The following is a 20,400-nucleotide window of genomic DNA, read 5'->3' on the forward strand; positions in this document are numbered from 1 at the left end:
TAATTCTTCTAGTTTCCAAATAAGATAAGCAAACTGAGAGTAAAAAATCTCGAGAGTAAAAAAAGAGAGTAAATAAATACTAAAGTATAAAATCGAACATCCTGCTAAATGATGAGCGATATTGACTGACTACAGGACATCTATGAATGGGAACAAGATGATGTTTCCTCATCTATAAATATTAGAGGGAACATTTCACTATGTAAAATCAAGAGATAAAAGGCGGCTTAATCGACGTACGCGACTGAAAAAGATAGTGTGATTTTGAGAAGAAATGAGTAGAAAAGACCGATCAACTGCACGTGACTGAGATGGAAACTCATGAGTGAGAGTGAGAGAGAAAGAAAGTGTACAGGAGAGAGCGAGCAAGAGTGAATGACGGGAGGGAGAGAGGGATAAAAAAGTAAGAAGAGGCTAACGTCGCATTTGTTGGATGACGAAAGAGGATCCGTCCCCTCAACGTCGTGCTCGTCACCGTCGGCGGCTTCCCCCGTAGGAGGATTTCGACGGCGCCGTCAGTCTCCGGCCGGCGGCAGTGGGCTGCGTTTCATTGCTCCGTGAACACACGACGACGCGAGTGCCATACGACACTCTCCGATGCGGCTTTCCAAGGCTTAACCGACAACTGCGACGACGACTTTTGAAACGAGTGTGGGATTAAGCACGGCGGGAAGGAAGGAAGGAAGGAGGGAGGGAAGGAAGGAACGAAGGACGATGGCGTCAATAATCCTGCTTACGATGCTCCTGCTTCTCCAAGGCAACTATTTTCGATACTCTTGTTATAATGGGCGACTACCAATTTTATGACTTCCGCAGCTGCATCTCGTGGGAAGATTTTTTTCCTCCTCCATTTCTTTATATTCCGATCCGCTCTAATTCTGCGTATATTTTTTTTTTACTTATGGTGTCGACTCGCTTACTTATGGTCAGTGCTTCGTCTCACTGTTGCACTGTCCTCCCCCGAATTTCGACAAGTTTGGCTTTAACTAGAAAAATCCTGTTTACAATCGAATATCATTCATGATAAAATTGAATACATAGGCATAGCTCTCAAACTTAAATTTAGATTTTATTGCGAGTCTAACGATCACTATTATTCACACAGCGACTTTAGAACAATGTATTTTCGCGTTTGACACGATTTTTATCAAGAAACTTATTCTATGTATAAATCTAGGGAAATGATTGATTCATACTCACATAAAAAATGATAAGTGCAAATTCAAAGGAAGCAATTTCAATTAAAATTGAATATCGTCAAATAAAATATGAAATGCAGGCTTTTTAAAGAAAGAGCGCTTTATAGTGGAATTGAAAATACAAATGATGCTCTCGTGCTTTTAATGTCAATTGCTTACAGTAAAGGTCTTTGCGTTTATTTAAAATATCATTTATTCGATAAACAACGAATGTTTTCTTACTGATGATAGAAATGTTATTTATTTTCCGTTTGATACTTGAAAAACGCTGATGCTACATGTAACTCTTTAACTTGATATTTATTTATGTTTTTCCACTCTTAATATCTTGCTCTGATATTTAATATTTCTTTTGAAATCTTAACGATAACTGAAGTTAAGTATATTTTTAAAAAACAGAGCACGATTTAATATCTAAAATAATAAATTCAACAATAATTATACAAATAAAATATGTTTTAATACGATTTAATATCAGGAAATTTAGCAAATCTGAATATCAGTGAGTGAAAATTCATAAATAAAATAATTATTGTCACCAAGTATATCTATACCAATGTTTTTATTCAGTCTAATAACTTTCCCATTTGCTAATGGTGCGTTAATTAAGATTCGGAGTACTTTATCTTATGATGCTTGTTATTAATTGTAATTGCCTTCAATTTAAAAAGTGTTTTCGTTTTCTTAACGTAAGTTTTAGTTCTCACGTGAGTAGTCTGGGTCCATCTAATTGAACGACCTATCGTATCAAGTTTTAAGTAAATATTTTAGTGAGTCTTAATTTAAAATTAAAATTAATAAAAAAAAAAAAAAAATTAAAATAATTGTAAGAACGAGAAATTGTCTTGGATTATAAAGAATATTGTATTTAATGAATAATTGAGTGCCTTATTTGAATATTAATTTTTTTCCTCACAATTTTTCGAATGAATTACGAGTAGATTATTATTATTAGTTTGAGATAAGGCAATAATATTAATACATAATGTGTATTGTTTAACTATATTTCAAATCTGAGTTAGTTTCATGCAAATAATATATAGAGTAAGATGAGAGTCCGTCAGGTAAGAAGAGTTTAGTCGTTTAGCGTTTAATAAGTTTTAAAATGAATAAAGCAAAAATAGATATAATAAACAGAAAGAAGGAATGAAGAGAAGAATAGAGAAAAGTTAGGAAAAAAAACTGTGATAAAAGCATAAAGTTGTAGAAATAATTGCAATTCGAGACCGTGATCTCTCATGAGCTCCATTATAAATTTTAAATTAATATTCAAGCTATGAAATATAACTTAACGGATACTTGATGCATGCTGTACGAAAGCTGCTTGACGATTTTGTATGCTGATAAGGGACTGTCGAGAAGCTGTCAGATGTAACAAGTTGCGAGGATTTACAGGAGCACTCGCATGGATAAATAATTTTTTATGCATTGCTTGATCTCGAACATTGGTCTGATCTCGCATCCTGTTACTTGAACCGATACTATTTAAAATTATTTCTCCTTACAATGCATCCAGGGCCCGTTTTACACCCTTTGGGAAAGTTACACGTCAATATGGTAACTACACTCGTAAATGTAGGTTTACGAGTGACGGGTAGGTACGTGATTTTTATAGACATAGCTTTGGATAATTTTTGTCAGCCTCCCGTGCTCACGCAGAGTCACTGCATAGGAAATCGTCGGTTTTTCGAGTATCTTCGGTTTTAAGTATTCTTCGCTGAATTGAAAATTTTAAATTATATTTCTAGATGCGTATAGTCTTTCTATTGTAACATCGCTTAGTCTGTAACTCCGAAATAGAAGTCTAATTAGACTTTTTGTAACGAAGTCTTGTTAGAAGGCCGTTATACTGTTGTCTTCAAATTTAGAGAAGATTTCATTATTAACCGGCCTCGTGAATTTCTTGAGGCTGCGATCCAAATAATAAGAAAGTACTTTAATGTGCATGTTGTTTGGGCAGATGCTGTGGGCTTTGTGCTACCAAATGATTACTTAAAGATGTGTTGTGACCTCGGCGGCTCGTGGGCTGAGCAAAGGATGTCGTGCAAGGATTTTGTGGGTCCAGTGCTCGACTTAGAACTCGGTGAACAACCCGCCTGCCTCGAGTCCGTTGAAACTTGTTGTAGGAAAGCTTATCAGGAGGAGGCCTGTATCAGAGGTAGAATCGATGCCAGGACTGGTGCTGCTTGTGAGTCGCCCGATAATCCGGACGAGTATCGTCGCAACTGCTGCGAGGGATGCAAACTCGGTGATTTACATTTTTTACTTTATGATTTTCTTCTTTTCTGTCTCCATTTATTTTACAGAATGCGTTTAAGCTAAAATATCTATCATTGCAGTAATATGTTTTGTAATTATTAAGCGTATATATATAAACATGATATTCACAATGTTTTAATGGTAGTCTGATTCAAAGTTTTTGATGAAATCATTCGTTTTTCAATACACGTATGTACAATTCATGTTTCTTTAAGTTAAAATATTTTTAAAAGATGTATTTTTTTACTTTTGTAAATAAAATATAGAGAATCGCTTACCAATCTTACAGATTTGTTTAATTAAAATAGTCTTGCATTGTCTTATATCATGAAAATTAGTGCAGTATATCTTGGAAACTTGAAACAATTTAAATTTTTATAATTTAATTTCAAGCTTCTTACTGAAATATCGATTTACATGATCAGGTGATTCGGCAATAATTTACGTGAATAAATATACTAAATAGATATTTCGATAAGACATTTATTCGTTTCAATTAGTTAATAATATGCAACATTTATTTCATTATACAAATTTCATTGAGAAGTAAATCTCAATAAAAAGTTAAAAAATCTTCGCAAGGTATCTTAACTGGTTCAAGTGGCAAGGACTGTGCACCTAAGAAATTTAGCCGGGACGTACTGTGGGAGTGGATATTTATCAAATGCTGCAATGAAGCAATATCCACTACTACTCGAAGCAGTTCCAATGCAACAATAATTACAGATAGATCGCCAGCAACGAGAGATTTTATGGAAGCTACGTTAAAAAGTGAAGATATAGATAATGGCATAGATAAAAAGGTTGACTTAGTATCATCAATATATTTCAAATCAGGTAATTACTTTTATATTCATAAGTTATTGGTTGCGTAGGTGTAGCAGCAGCGAAGTGTTCTCATGACATTCTAGACATTTTTGTAGATAAAATTTATACCATTTGCATATACAGATCAAACAATTTATAGAAATTATATCATTTAAATGTATGAACTGACGTATTGTTTGATTAAACTACTTTTCATTAAAAATAATATTTATAGGAATCATAAAAGGTCAATATTTTTTAAACATATTGTCTCGCATATTATTTTGAATGAAAATGAAAATATGAAAGACAAGAACAATTGTTTTGATCCATTTAGTTTATTATAAAATAAAATTAAAAAATCATAAATATAAATATGTCAGTAAAAGCATTTGTTTCATATTCACATTTCGATTAAATATAAGTGTCATTTATATTTTTAACAGTGTCTACATAGACATAAACAACTCTTGGTAATTATTAGTTAACTATGGATATATTTATACATTAATTATTTTTTTTCTCTATTATTTCAATAACAATAGATAATGAATGTCTATTATTGAGCGGTATGCCATGTTCTCAAATCTGTGTACGTATACCTGGATCCTACTACTGCCAGTGTTACAAGGGCTTTATATTAGAAGAAGATGGAAGATCATGTAAATTAAATAACACAATGGATGAAGAGCAAAACACAACAATCGTGAACAACCCGTCCGTCTTATCAATAACTTCAACTTCGTTTTTCCATAGGAATTTTTCGTCTACCACACCGAAACCTTTGATTTTTGATTCGACATTACCATTGAATTTAACGGCTTCATCGGACATGTTAACATCTATGAAGTCAACCTTTTCAAATGTTTCAAGTTCAATTAAAAGCATCGAGTTGTCTTTGAACACATCAATAGCGCGAGCATCTTTGTTCCCGTCTAAACTCTCGACATTTGCAACTGAAATAAAATCAAAGTGGGCCATACCTTCCGCAGATGCGTTTAAAATATTCGCAATTGATGCGAAATTGCGAACGACGAGATCCTTACCAATAGAAGACAACGAACTCAATTTGCCGTGTCCAACTGGATATCGCTTCACTCTTAGTACTGAAACATGCGATGGTAATTAAAGATTACAAGTTTACTTTTTTCTTCTTCTAGTAAAAGCATAATTTTATAATGTTCACGCAAAATAATCATTGTGTTACATTCCTATCAACAAAATATCATTATTATTTGACAGTTCTCAGAGAATAACCTGATATATCATTGATTCCTTATACATCATTTCAATTATAACATCATTATTCATATTTCATCATTGTCATGTAAGATGGTAAATATGTAATTGTTAACAAGTATATGCTCACTATTGTAAAATGACGTTCTTTCCTCTTTCTCTGAGAATGAAAATAATTGATACATCAGATTTTCACTTATGTCCATTATCATCAAGCAGCTTGAATTTTAATAATAGATAACTTACGTAATCAATGAATGTAAAGCAATTATAGTAATGCTGTCATTGAAGGAAAAGAACTTGCAAGGGCTACTTCCGCTTATATTAGATCCATGCTCTATCCTCCTAGCTTTGTACTCGGCATAGTAAAAACGCTTTCGTACTTGCTCGATTTTAAATCATCCGCGCGCTTTACACACGCTGCTTTCTTGTTGCTTCCTTGGCGCTCGATTCGCTTTTCCGGCGTGAAAGCAGACATCGACGAGTGCAACGAGTTGCCGATTCCTGTCTGTCCACCAGGAAGTGGCTGTCAAAATATTAATGGTACCTATCGATGCCTTGGGCCTGAATCGAGGAGTGGTGCCGTTGAACAATGCGAATTTGGTTACCGTTGGAACTCCACCCAAGAACGCTGCGTCGGTAAGACCCTTAAGTCTTATTATTTACTGTTTATATCATTAATTTTTGTTTTTTTTTTTATTTTCTTTTATTTATGGGATAATAATGAAAAAAAATTGTAATTGGTATAAATGAATTTATCGATATTGTAAATAAAGTAAATGGTATATAAACCAAAACTATAAACTAATTCATTATAAACTAACTACAAACTAAATTACCTTTAAATCTTTATAATTTAGGAAACGTAGATTAATATTATTACAGTTTTGTAAATTAAAGATAAATTTTAAGGAATTTTGAAGTGGTATCTATCTATTACTATTAAATATGAAAGTAATATATTAATAAAATTTTTTTACCCCCTTTAATTAATAAGAACGCGAATAATGCGAATATTTGTTATTTTTTATTTATTTCATAATGAATAAATTACACAATTTTATTTCATAATACTTATTCTAAAGTTTTATTGTATGTTAAGATGTGAACGAGTGCTTGGAAAATATTCATAAATGTCTAATGGACGCAGAAAATTGCAGAAATTTAGATGGGTCGTATGAGTGCGAAGTGAAATGCAAAAATGGATTTATTTTTAATGGTAATTACGGAGCTTGTTTGGGTAAGAAATTTGTTTTTTCTTTCAATGTTTCACTCAGATTTTATAAACAACGTACGAAAAAAACTACTGCAAAATAGAATATTAATTTAAATACATTTTTAAATTTGGCATGTTATCTTTTCTTAATATAAATATTTTCATTAATATCATAATTATTAGATGAAAAGAATATTACTTTTCGAGAAAATAGTAAACGTATCTATAGATATGTGTAATACATATTTGTGTACACGTGATAAAATTAAAATACTTTAGAAGTCACATTTTGTTACTTATACTTTAACTTTAAAAACATTAAAAAGTGTTTGGCCTAAAAATATTTAAGAAATAAAATAATTATTGAAATCATTCTTTCAGTGTTCGTTTCTAATAATGTAATAAACATATTGATGTCACATGTATATATAGTAACTTGTAGATTTATTTTAAATTATAAATTTTTTTATTTATTTATTTTTTTTATTATCTTTATTCTATAAAATTAAATTATTTTTACTATTTATAAATTATTTATAATCACTAATTGACAATAACTTTTTATTTACATTTAATTATTTGTGATATTTTTCATTGTTTTATATTTCTTTATATATAAAAATTTAAGAATAATTATTTTATAAATAAGATTATTAAATAAAATGGATCTAATTGTATTTTAAATTTTTTAAATCTTATTATATATTATTCAATTATAGAATAATCAATCGCTTGTTTTCAATATATTATACACAATATACTGCACGTAGATTATGAAATTAAAATTATATTTTAATAAGTGTTTTTAAACTTATTTTTTAAAACTTTTAAATTCACACATTGATTTTTAAATTGTCCACCAAAAATATTATTTATATAAATGCTTGTTAGTCACTATAAGTATGCATTAAACATATTAAGAATAATTATTAATAATAAGTCATTAATAGTTATTAGAAATTTTTATAGTTAACAGATAACTTCCAAATTTTTCTTTCCAACAATTGAAAATTTTGCAATGCTATTTTATGTTAATTTCTTGAAATATTATGCATATGATTAATCTTTAATGAATGTTTATGCAAACATTTATGATAATAGAAGATGTCAAAACAACAATGAATTTATCAGATAAATAGATTTTATTCAAGGTTATAACATTAATCTAATTAAAAAAGTTTATTATAGTACTGTTAAATTTTAAATTAGATATAGTTTTAAGATCGATATATATGAATAATGAATTATATTTAAAAATTTCAAAATAAAATATTCTTCACTACCTTTTCAATATATATAATTTATTATTTGCAATAAATAGTGCTCAGCCCCAATAAATGATCGTAAAATTATGACGTTGAATAAAAAATGTTTACCAAATTGTAATACCAACATATAAATTAGTAAAATTTATCATTTAGAGATTATTGTAACTTTATAAGCATTTGTGTATTATACAAACTAAGAACTGAAATTCATATTTCTTTTACATTTTAAACATGCAAAATGTTCTGTAGTATCTATAATCATCTTATTTATATATATCTTATGTTAATATTTTTATGAAAATTTCTCTCTTATAAATATCTTCGGTGCAGTAATAAATTTATATTTAAAGTGCTGATGAATGAATTAATAAATATTTAAAACTTTAAAGTTTGTCATTAGTTAGAAAAATTTTTAATTTCCATATTTTTTTTTAATATTGGATTATCTTTATTTTACATCATATTTTTTATATAGTTTTGAAATTACATGACATTATTTCCGTAGTTGAAATATATTATCCATTATTCTTTATGAATGGACTAGTTTTATAAACAGGCTCATATATCTAAATTTATGTAAATGGAAAATCTTTATCAAAATTTTTTATGAACTAGATATACCTAGATTTTATTGTTCAAGATTCATGTATAATTCCAATTTTATTTATATTTTTTAATTGTTGTTGGCTATCTACATGCATTTAGATATAATATTTAGTAACTTTTAATTATTAAATCAATTTTCAAAATAAATAGCAATATTGTTTTATATGAACTATTAACAATTACATTGCTACGCATTATACAATTTTTTGGTGACAATTTATAATTATATTATATATGCTGATGCATTGCAGTTGAATGTATATAAATAGATTGTTTTAAATTTTCTAATGTCAAGTCTTAATTTCTTTATATAAATCTCGAAAATTTTCGTGGCTTCTAGATATCAACGAGTGCACCGACTTGACGAACGTTTGTCTACAACCTCACACAATTTGTGTCAACAGTCTTGGAAGTTTTGAATGCAGGAGCTTAAAGGAGTATGAGCATAATAAAGAACCGAACAATATTGGGAATGGATCAGATGATAGACAATCGAGTGATTACGATGGTTTTGATGAAGGGAGAGGTATACGAAATTTAAAATTTCGCCGAGAATTTCTGTTATTTTAAGCTGTTAATTGAAAAGAATGAAATTGTGCTTTATGGTTTAGATAGGCAAATATAAGAATTTCACGCAATTTAAGGAATATAATTTAATTTCACATTACAATTTAATAATTCTCAAGCTGGTTACAATTCACTAATTGTCTATGAAAATTACTGTCAATAGTGGATTAAATGATTGAAGCTCAATAAAATAGTTATTAGTGTAAAAAGCCGATGCATAAGTTTTGTTGTCCGTAGATATCAACGAATGTCAAGTGCGCGTGCAGCCTTGCGCTTCGGGTGAAATATGCCGGAACACCGCCGGTGGTTATGATTGTATCCCAGGCGGCTGTCCCCGGGGCTTTATACCTGCGGGTGATGCTTGCCAGGACGTAGACGAATGCGAAATTGGACTACATTCTTGTAGCACCCATGAACGCTGCCAGAATACCAATGGCTCGTTCACCTGCGAGCAGCCAAGGTCGAAGCCCAGAACACCAATAATCGAGTCACCCAATCTCCTCTGCCGCAAGGGATATAAGGTATTAAAAAGCCATACACGCGCTTTCACTTACCAACTTCGACTTTTACTACACACATTTTACATACACATTCGAACAGGCGTATGCTCATCAGATACTCGTACATTATGCATATAATTTTTTTAATTTATAAATCTTGGGAATCAATTATGAAGACTGTAGAATTTAAGTAATGTCGTATTTTGAGTCTTATAATTTAATTTTAAATTCGTGGTGATATGCTTAGTTCAGTCTAACATGCTTAGAACTATTACATAGTCGAAAATGTCTATTAACAAACTTATTGAGAAAATTATCGCTATTACATATATTTATTTATTAAGTTATGATAATAAATAAATTTTGAACAAATTTAATGTACGCATATTATTTATATGTGCATTAAAAGTGAATTTCATAAATTTATCAAATTATAGTTATAATAACAGTACGAAATAAATTAATTTCTTAATTATAAACTTTTTCTACATTATATATTAAATTTCAACGATTAAAATATTCGATGAATGTTTTGCTATATGATAAATTTTATAAATTGTTAAAGTAATAACCTACCCTACTAAATACAATGCTTTTATTTTCAATATAATTATTTTTCATGTACTACATAGTAAAGTAAAGAGTAATTAATAGACGCTCTTAATCAATGATATATTGAGTAATACCTTTGATGAAATTTTAAATCTTTTTCAAAAAACTTCCTAAGCGTCGATAGTGTTTGTTTGTGCATTTACTCGTGCTTTGTCGAACTTCTTCTAGGTTGAAAGTTTGAAGTTCGTATTTTCGGAATAATTTTTTTATTTGATTAAAGGCGGATAAAGTGTCTGGCAGTTGCGTTGACATAGATGAATGTGTCGAGGGTCCAGGATGCAGGGACCATGAAAGGTGTCGAAATTTACATGGCAGTTATGACTGTTCGCCACTTTGTGGTCCTGGTTGGTATTTTCAGCTTCAAACGAAGACGTGTCAGGACGTTGACGAGTGTCTTTTGGGTCACCACAATTGTCGACAGGTATTTCATCCTTTTCTATTTTCAAACTGTGTAATATTTTAAAATGTAGGTGGGTCGTGGAAATCAATAAAACTAGATAGATAGATTGATTAAAATTGCAAGGTAATTTTGTGTGTTCGGAGGATAGCGCACGCAGTATTGCCGCAACACCAACGGTTCGTACGCCTGCGAGACTCTCAGCGCCTGTCCAAATGGCTACCGCCGCGACCAGAATGGCAGCTGCGCTGACGTGGACGAGTGCCTCGAGGGTGTGCACACGTGCTCGCGCGACTCCCATCGCTACTGCGTGAATCGCGAAGGCGGTTACGAATGCATAACTCGGTTGCCCTCCTGCTCCCGGGGCTTCGAATACTCGCTGTTCACGCGCCAGTGTGAGGACGTGGACGAATGCAGGAGCGGCAGGGCAAGCTGCGAGGTCCGACTCAACGAGCGCTGCGTCAACCTGCCGGGTAGCTACAGGTGCGAGCGGCCCCAGCCCGGACTCAGAGCACACAGACAGAGGCCCGCGTGCCCGTCGGGCCATACCTACGACGTCGCCCAGAGGAAGTGCTCCGGTAAGGGAGCCGCGGACTAGTTTCGCTGCCGCCCGTCGTAGAGAAACATCTATCAAGTCTCTCATCTCCCTGCCCTTTAATGGAAGCTCGATCTGGCATCCCAGTTTTGAATTTCCATCGGAATATCATCGCCTGTACCTTTGCTGAAAGCGCACACGTTGATTTTCCATTACTCGGAATAAAATCCCCCCAAGTATCAATGCTTCCGACTGGCTGTTTGAGCGTTGACAGGATGCTGTTTGACATGATTGCGATGTTCTAAATTCCAAATTATAATTGGCCTGCTATTTTTGATTGTGTTCTGTTATCGAGATGTTATTGTAAGGACAGAACAGCTTTGCCACGGGAGTTCAGTAACTACGAAATTAAATTTTATATCCTATTAAGTATAATTTTATCGTTATTATTCGGAACATAGCCTTGCTTAGTCGACATTTGACTCCCAACACTCCTTCAACTTTGAAAAAGCAACTTCGAACGATTATTTTTACAGTTTTAAATAATTTCCGGAGTCAGAAAAGAAATTTGCTTCTTTTTTTTTCTTTCAAAAAGCGACACTTATATTAAAAATTTGAGCGCTACAAAATTACTTATTAGTGGCTTTATGCATACATTTAACGATTTTTTTTATGAACAACCGAAATACTTGAATTTTTTTGTCTACCTCAATTTCGATATTTATAAAAATTGGTATTTTACAAAGTTGATATAAACTGATCGATGATTTACAAGATATTTAATGTAGAACATAAACTTTTGGGTAGCGCGAAACTAGGTTGAGGTAATGTAAGGAGTAAGTTTGGTCCGAGATTATTTACGTAGCTCAACGGTCTACATTAAAAAAAAGTAAGAATTTTCTTTCAAAAGTTTGTGAATGTTGGCACTAAAACTATAACAGTCGTTCCACAACTGATTAATACTTATCATCATTTCGCAGATCAGACGTGCGTTCGGATATTCGCTCGCCTTAATGTATACGTGAACTAGATGAAACGCAACACGCGTTCGCGATTGGATATTTATAAATACATATTTCTCGAAAGCGCCCATCTTTGGAGCCCCAGACGTTGTTAATTTTTGTGAGGCTACTGCAATTTCGAATGTTTTGAATAACATCCGCGCGGACAATTTCATTCTCGAAAGTGGCTAATGTCTTATATTTATAGATCGCAGAAGAAAAGTAAATTAATAGAAATATCTTCATCGCCACAATCAATAGTAGATTCTCGAATATTTGAATCTTATATAGGAAGATTTTTTTAATGTTACTAGGTTTGATGAAGTGCCTTTTATTGAACTCGCAGCTTACAAAATATCCATTTTATTCAAACCCGAGTTGTCGAGTTACTAAAATCCGTACTTAAAAATATACCATTCATAAATTTTATCTGTGAAACCAAATGTATTTAAAATTTTGCACTTTTAAAATATGTACTTTTTTTTTAAATTTTACCCAATACATTCGTTATAACATTTTTAAATTGAATTACGCCATTTTGTTTGTTTTTATTATTTAAGTTTATAAGTATTTATTATTTAAATATTATATGTACGCATACGTTGCATATATGACATTAGTAGCCGGAAATACTCAAGACTTCGTATAAATGTTAAGTATAATATTCCTTGCAAGTTAAGTTTTATAAGTTATGATTGCAGTGCGCCTCGAAAGATACATATATGTCTACAATCAATGCGAAATTGCAAATGGAACATGTACATATTGGAACATGTAAATATACATAATCGTTAAATATCTATTAATTGCTCTTAAAAAATATGTAAAAATTTTTATTTTTATTGAAATTGACGGCTACGGGCATATTATAATTATATATAATTGATGTAGACCAATTATTTCATAATATACAATAGTTGGAATAATATAAATTTTATAGTCAACATTTGGCAATTCTGCATTCCATTACATATTATTTATTGTTCTGTACCGAGAACTTCGATTTATTTAAAAAAATATATTATATTGATTGTTTTTATATACGGAATATTTATTATTTAAAGGGAAAATAAAACTGCGATCAAACTAATGTTTGGACTTAAGATTGTCAGAAATTTTAAATTATGAAATGATTCGACCAATATTTTATTACAGTTCACTGGAATAGGTATATATTAATTGTATTTTATAAATTATTTAATAAAACAAACTTAATTCTTTGAATCTTAAAAATTCATACTCTTGAAATAAAATAACGACTTTTCAAAAGTTGTAAAATTCGTACGTACATTAGAATAACGAAAAATTTTTTTATCTTTTTTTGTACAATATGATTGTTAAGAAATTTGTGCTGATGCAAATTTTTAATAAAATATTATGATTAAAATTATTGTATAGAATTTATTTTATAAAATAATATGATTCCTATAATGTATAGTTAGACTTAATTGAATTTTATTAAGGTTCATTCATTAATTTTACTTTTGCAGCCACCAAAAATAAGATAGAACTACTTATTTGGTTATTAATAAATAAAATTGATTATATGTGTCTTAATTATTTTTTTTTCTTTGCAACAAATGGTTAATCTTTTATGTAACTTTTGCTATATATTTAATGAAAAATGAATATGTTTTTAGAAATAATAAGTCTGTTCAACTTTTTGTCGTGAAGTATTCATCTTTTTAACTTTTTTACATTTATAATTATAATCTTTTTATCGTAGCATCTTATTAAGAAGAACTCTTCTTCTAAAGGTATTAAAAATATTTTTAACATTAATTTTTTAGTTTTCAGATTTCACTACTCATTTTTCTTTTAGGATTCATGTTCTGAAAAAAGGCTTTATTGTATGACACATCTTACCGTTTTCATGCGCTTTCTTTTTTCTTTGCCAAAGCTTTCATATAATATCGTGATAAACTTTTCATTTAATACAATTATTTTACAAAATTTTATTAATATCTTGCTATTATAATTGCATGCATAATAATGCTGTTTAAACCATTAAATAATTACTGAATTTATTCCTCTGGTGGTTAAATTATTCATTTACAAATTATCTTTCTCAACGACAGATATAGATGAGTGCGCCGATGGGACTCACAATTGTGGCAAACAAAAATGTTACAATTTACCGGGTAGTTTTCAATGTGCTAAAGCTCCACTTCCCATTATAAGAAGAAAGCCAGGTTTTTCATCGACAGCCGCTATTGGATCTATTCGAGATGATAATTGTGATATCGGAACTAGGTATGTACAATAATAATAGTATTAATATTAAAAAATTAAAAAAAAATAATATAAATTTGAATGTTTTTAATAAGTTCAATCAGTTATTGCATTTGTCCAAAAATTAAAAAAAACATATATATATATATATATATATATATATACAGGTACGATGTGATCCGAGGTGGATGTGTAGACGTGAACGAGTGCGAAGAAATCGACGATGCGTGCAGTAGCAACGAGGAGTGTAGAAATACGCCCGGGAGTTTCCATTGCGTTTGTATCCTGGGCTTCCGCAGGGATGAATTGACGCAGGCGTGTGTTGATGTGAATGAGTGCCAGTTGGAGAACGACTGTTTGTCCTCGCAGCGTTGCGATAATACAATTGGTAGTTACACTTGCGTTCGGTTCTTGCCTTGCGGTACCGGCTACACACTTAATGCCGCCACGGAGATCTGTGAAGATGACGACGAGTGCAGTCTTGGTACTCATGACTGTGGTTCAGGTTATAGTTGTCGCAACACCCACGGCAGTTATAGGTGCGATAGGAACAGGATCAGGACAACGAGTACTCAGAGGCCAACTATTAAAAGGAGTCGTAGGCCGACTGTTAGACCGACCTCTGCAGCAATCTACAGTACACCTCGGTAATTTGATTTTCATTGGCATGAAAATATATCGTTAATAATTTCTATCAATTACTGCGCGATCAGTTTTATAAACATGAATATGCAAATTTTCTATTCTATTTTAGTTTATTTATTTCCTTTTTTTAAATCAAGTGTTATGTAATAGCAGCATCGAAGGCGTAGGACATATAACGAATATTATTCTTATTTTAAAACGAATGTTATTCTTAATAAATTATTTTAAAACTAATATTCTTGTTTAGTATAATAAATACTAATGCGAGTACAACTACCATCATGACTTCATCAAAACCTAGAACTTTGAGCATACAAAGAGCTATTGTTACAACTACAACTACAGCAAGGCCGATGACAACTGTAAGTACAACACACCAACACAACACAACAATTTCAAGTACTACAACGCCTACAACTGCAACTTCTATGCCAACTGTACTTACATCTAATGATGCAATAACAACGACTACTTATAAAAATATATTTACGCATAAGCCAAAAAAGATAATCATTACAACTACAACTACTACCGAAGACATACCAACTGTGGGTACTTTAAGAACTACTCCTTATACCATAAAGTCTATTATTCCTCTTCGGTAAGAATTTTAAATAGATATAAATACTAAAAATATTAAAGTTGAATTTATTGCCATTTAATATATTGAATTATTAATATACCAATTTCAACTATAAATCGTATTTTTACTTGTAGATTAAAAATAAAGTGTTTACGTGGTTTTGAAAACGATCCTTTTGGGCAATGCATCGATATTGATGAATGTCATAAAAATGTCAATATTTGTGGACGTCAACGTTGTATAAATACAATCGGTTCTTACAGGTTTATTATACGAATCTATCTTTTATTCAAAATATATATTTTTAAAAACAGCTAAGATTATAAGAAGCTTTTTCTTTATAATACAATAAATGAAAACAATTTTAATTTGATTAAATTCTTCCTCAATTTAAGTTCTTTACTGCATATAAGGCTTTATTAGAAATATTATTTACTGATGGTATTAAAAAAATACATTTAAAAGAAAATTTGATTATATTTTAATAAAATCATTGCAATCAAATTATTTTACAGGCGGTACAACGTATCTGGAATTAAAAGTATTTAATTCAATAATATCCACTAACAGCGTTCAGCCAGAATTAAAATATGAAAATCTTTATATAGTGTATAAATGCTAACAGTTTAAAAAAAAATCATTAGTTTTTTATACGAGTAATCTAGATATTATGAATAATAAAGAAATTTTCTTTTACTTTTTTAACAAAGATTTTCAAATCTTAGAAGTTTATATAACTGCCAAAAATAATTTTCATATTTATTAATATATGAACTAATACCGATATAAATTTATAATTGGCTGACTATGTAGATGCGAAATCCGAAAAATTTGCGGCATCGGTTATGCTGCTGATCCCATCACGTCGCAATGTAAGGATATCAATGAATGTGTTCAAGGCTTACACAAATGTGGTCCTGAGCAGACATGTGAAAATAGACAGGGAGGATATATTTGTTATTGCCCAGCAGGTAAAAGAACATTTGTAGCTAAAATAGAAAGAGAAGTGGTAAATGATTTCCTTGATTAAGTTCATATAACATAGCATAAAAGTTAAATGCCTTACACAATGGCTTAATGTTAAATAATAGACAATATAAATATATATTCCCGACATCGGTGAGATTTATGAATACACCATAGGCTACGAAGTTGGAGGAAGTCATAACTGCATTGATCTGGATGAGTGCGAGAGGTCATTACCGCGGCGTCTCTGCGATGAAGGAGGTCACTGCGTTAATACCTTGGGCTCGTACCGCTGCGAGTGCGATTTTGGCTTCGAGGAGGAGCACCAGAGTGGCGGATGTCGGGATGTGGACGAGTGTGCGGCTGAACCTGGGCCTTGTCAGCAGGAGTGTTACAACACTTGGGGCAGTTACAGTTGCGGTTGCGGACCCGGTTACCAGCTCAGGCCTGACAATCGTACTTGTGAGGACATTGATGAGTGCAGTGAATTCAAGAACACCAGCCTCTGTGTAGGTATTTGTGACAACACACCCGGAAGCTATGTGTGTCGTTGTCCCGACGGCTACAGACTCACCGATGACGGTCGCACTTGCCAAGGTAGATACATACAGGTGACAGCTGATCGTAGCCTAAGCACATTCCTTATGTTTTTCAATTTTCATTTTTGTAATGGCTTTGTTTTCCTTTCACTGATTTTGTTGATAATTGAGTTCACGGATTCGTCATTCATTTTATAACTGAAAGATCATCCCTACAGGTGCGCTGAATACAGTGCGTTAATTTTATAATAAAATTATGTTAATGTTAATCGATGTTTGGTCGATTCATATGATAACATTTCATATGCAAAATTCAAGTTTCCTCATACCTATTAATCTAACATTTATAATTTATTTAAACCTCTTTAATACATCTAATTAATAATGCTTAACATTCTTTATTTTTTTTTTGGTTCACTTAATATTTTATTTCCTGAATTCCATGAAAAAAGGAAGCTTATAAAATCTTGAAAATAAATGAATATAATAAGAAAGATTTAACGATACTATTGAGTTAGGTAATATTAACGACTCTGGGAAGGAGGTAATTTAAAGACTTTTAACATCGATTGCTTAGATATTATTATTATTAATTTTAATGCTGACAATATTATTAGAATTTCTGTTATTAGCGTCTTATTAGTATTTCAGTACAATTAGCTTTGGTTTAATATTCGTTTAACTTAAAACATCATTAAAAACAAGTACAATTATTACTTAACGATAGATTTTTAACAATTTCTTTTTATTAATAATACAACGAAAAATATCCAAATACTAATGTATAGATAATGTGTAAATGAAATATATAAATTTATTTTTACTATGAACCAAAATAATTTTAAGAATTTATAGTTACATTCTACAATTACTTCCGTCATTTAATTTATTTATTTTAAATATTTGATGTAAAAGTAAATGCGCAAAATAAAAAAGTATGTCGTGTTCTTTCGTGTAATGCGATTATCACTCTGAATTTATTACAGTGAAAAAACAAAATTCAATAACTTAATATTTAAGTTTATAAATTTTGAATCGATTAAGAAATAACATTTGTAAATAACAATGAGATTTTTGTTTTATTCGATTTATTTATTGTTAAAACAAGTTAATTCGATTTAAAAACTATTAACTTTCATTTAAAATGATAGGCAAAAAAGATGAAAAATGGATATAAAATTTTCTGATTAATTTAATAACGAATATACGGTTATTTATTATTTCATTGGAAATGATAATAGACTGATTTACTGCTTCTTGAGTAGCAAAAAATTGCGATTAAATGTTGCGCTGTTCATTAACCCTTGACCTGAATTGGAGCTTATATTTTAATCAACCTTGTAATACATGACTCCTTAATACATATTTTGTTCGAGTATTTAATCCTATCTAATATAATTCGGTCGATTGTTGAAAAAAAAGAAAAAGAGAAGAAAAGAAGAAAAGAAAAAGAAAAACCTTATATTTACGTATTTTTATTTCACGTTTTAGATATTGATGAATGTGCTACCGGCGTCGTTTGTAAAAAACAAGATGAAATTTGTCAAAACGTCAGAGGCGGATTTAGATGCAACAAAATCAATTGCCCTCCTGGATACGAACACGATCTGCAGAGAAAAAAGCACGTTATCTAACGTTTAATTTTGTATAAAATCCCTCAAAGGGAAGAAATTTTTACGTTGAATGTTTTTCAAATTTATGTTTAACGCTTTACTTTACATAATTAATAAAGTAATGTTTATTTGATTAATAACGCGCTAGTACATAAATTATAATCAAATATAGATTTCCAGTGATTAAAATATAAATATTTGTTAAAGGCATCTAATAATTAAGTTACTTTAATTTCTGCAGTTTTCGGATTCTTTTTTATTTATATTATTCACAAACATATTATTATCAGAAAAATTTAATAGAAATACTTGCCTCGTACAAGACAAAATTAACAAGCTTTTACCTACAATCACAAGGTACAATATCAAGGCTTAGTTTTTTTTTTTTTTTAAATTGCTATTACTGTTAGATTATATTGTTAAAATAAAATCTTGATAATGTTGATCATTTTGGTTAGTAATGGTTGTTGCACCGATATTAATTATCATCCAAGATTTGTCGAGTTATCGAATAAAAGTAACCAATCGAATGCTAAGAGCTTGGAGAAGCGAGACTAATCGTATTTGTTCACCTTTTGCGCTAATTAATAGCTCGAGATTAATCGTGACTCATTTGATCATTTTGCAGCCGCTGTATGCCGGAGAGTCCGTTTTGCCCAATTCACGACCAAGCCTGCTTCCAGCGACCAGCTTACTATACTTACAATTACATCAGCATCGTTTCTTTGTTCCCGATACCAGCTAGTACGGGCGAGCTCGAGCTCTTCACGATGCGCGGTGCGTATAAGCTCTTCGATTCGACCGTGAACTTCAGTATGGCCTTTATCGGTGCGAGTGCCCCGCCACACGTCAAGCCTGCCACGGAATCCTGCTTCGCTCTACGTAAACCATATCCCGCGCAAGCGGTCCTCGTGTTGACACAAAGTCTCGAAGGTCCTCAGGACATCGAGCTCGAATTCTCCATGGAGGTATACGGGCCGAGCGGAAATTTTGCAGGAAGTACCTCCGCCAAGATCTTTATTGTCGTCACCCAGTACGAATTCTGAACAATGACGCAGTTCTTAAACTTAGGGCATCCTTCGAATATTCACCTTCGAGTAAGCAAAAGCTTCACAAAAAATACCAGTTGTTTAATGAGTTTGTTTGCACTTAATTTGTGAATACCGAAACGAACGTCATCAGCAACGAACTTTTGCGCTAGGGTTCTTATGCTAGTATTTTATTAAAATTAGGTGTACCAGATATTTTATATCTTGCGTTATGTAAAATATATTTATATGAGTAAATTTAGTAAAGGAATAGATTAAAATATTTTATTATCTTTCTAAAGACATAAATTTTTTACTTTTCTCGCGAATACAATTACATTTAAAAATAAGGGGATTGATTTTATAATTTTGACAAGAAAGATTAATATTGCAATTGAATAAGTCTATTTAAATTTATTCCTTTTCCAATGTTTCTTTATATTATTATACATTACAAATACAAATAATTATTGTCTTAATTTTAAAACAATTTTTATGTTCAAAACATGTTAAAAATCATATAGTATTTAAATTTTATTAGAAAAATGATTACATTCCAATAACTATTATTAATTCAAACTATAATTT

At 31.0% G+C, this 20,400-nt stretch overlaps 1 protein-coding gene across 1 annotated transcript; it reads left to right on the forward strand.

Moving 5' to 3' along the window:
• Positions 1-535: 535 nt before the first annotated feature.
• LOC105363996 (fibrillin-1) lies at positions 536-19,976 on the forward strand. Its single transcript, XM_011501830.1, has 19 exons — positions 536-757; positions 3,160-3,447; positions 4,041-4,295; positions 4,811-5,386; positions 5,979-6,143; positions 6,607-6,744; positions 8,935-9,120; positions 9,399-9,682; positions 10,494-10,694; positions 10,822-11,256; positions 13,933-13,963; positions 14,285-14,459; positions 14,606-15,085; positions 15,331-15,684; positions 15,801-15,929; positions 16,480-16,637; positions 16,810-17,229; positions 18,663-18,792; positions 19,413-19,976. Exons 1-19 carry the CDS (start codon positions 715-717, stop codon positions 19,828-19,830), a joined length of 4,866 nt encoding a protein of 1,621 aa, XP_011500132.1. The 5' UTR covers positions 536-714; the 3' UTR covers positions 19,831-19,976.
• The last annotated feature ends 424 nt before the right edge of the window (positions 19,977-20,400 follow it).

This window comes from Ceratosolen solmsi, unplaced genomic scaffold, assembly GCF_000503995.2.
Source record: "Ceratosolen solmsi marchali unplaced genomic scaffold, CerSol_1.0 scaffold10, whole genome shotgun sequence".
NCBI lineage: Eukaryota > Metazoa > Arthropoda > Insecta > Hymenoptera > Agaonidae > Ceratosolen > Ceratosolen solmsi.

Excerpts from the sequence above, each read along its gene's own strand:
- LOC105363996 (XM_011501830.1), top strand. The coding sequence starts at position 715 with ATGGCGTCAATAATCCTGCTTACGATGCTCCTGCTTCTCCAAG. Across the intron at positions 16,638-16,809 it reads TATTTGTTATTGCCCAGCAG|GCTACGAAGTTGGAGGAAGT; the intron begins GTAAAAGAACAT and ends AATACACCATAG. Across the intron at positions 17,230-18,662 it reads TGACGGTCGCACTTGCCAAG|ATATTGATGAATGTGCTACC; the intron begins GTAGATACATAC and ends TTCACGTTTTAG.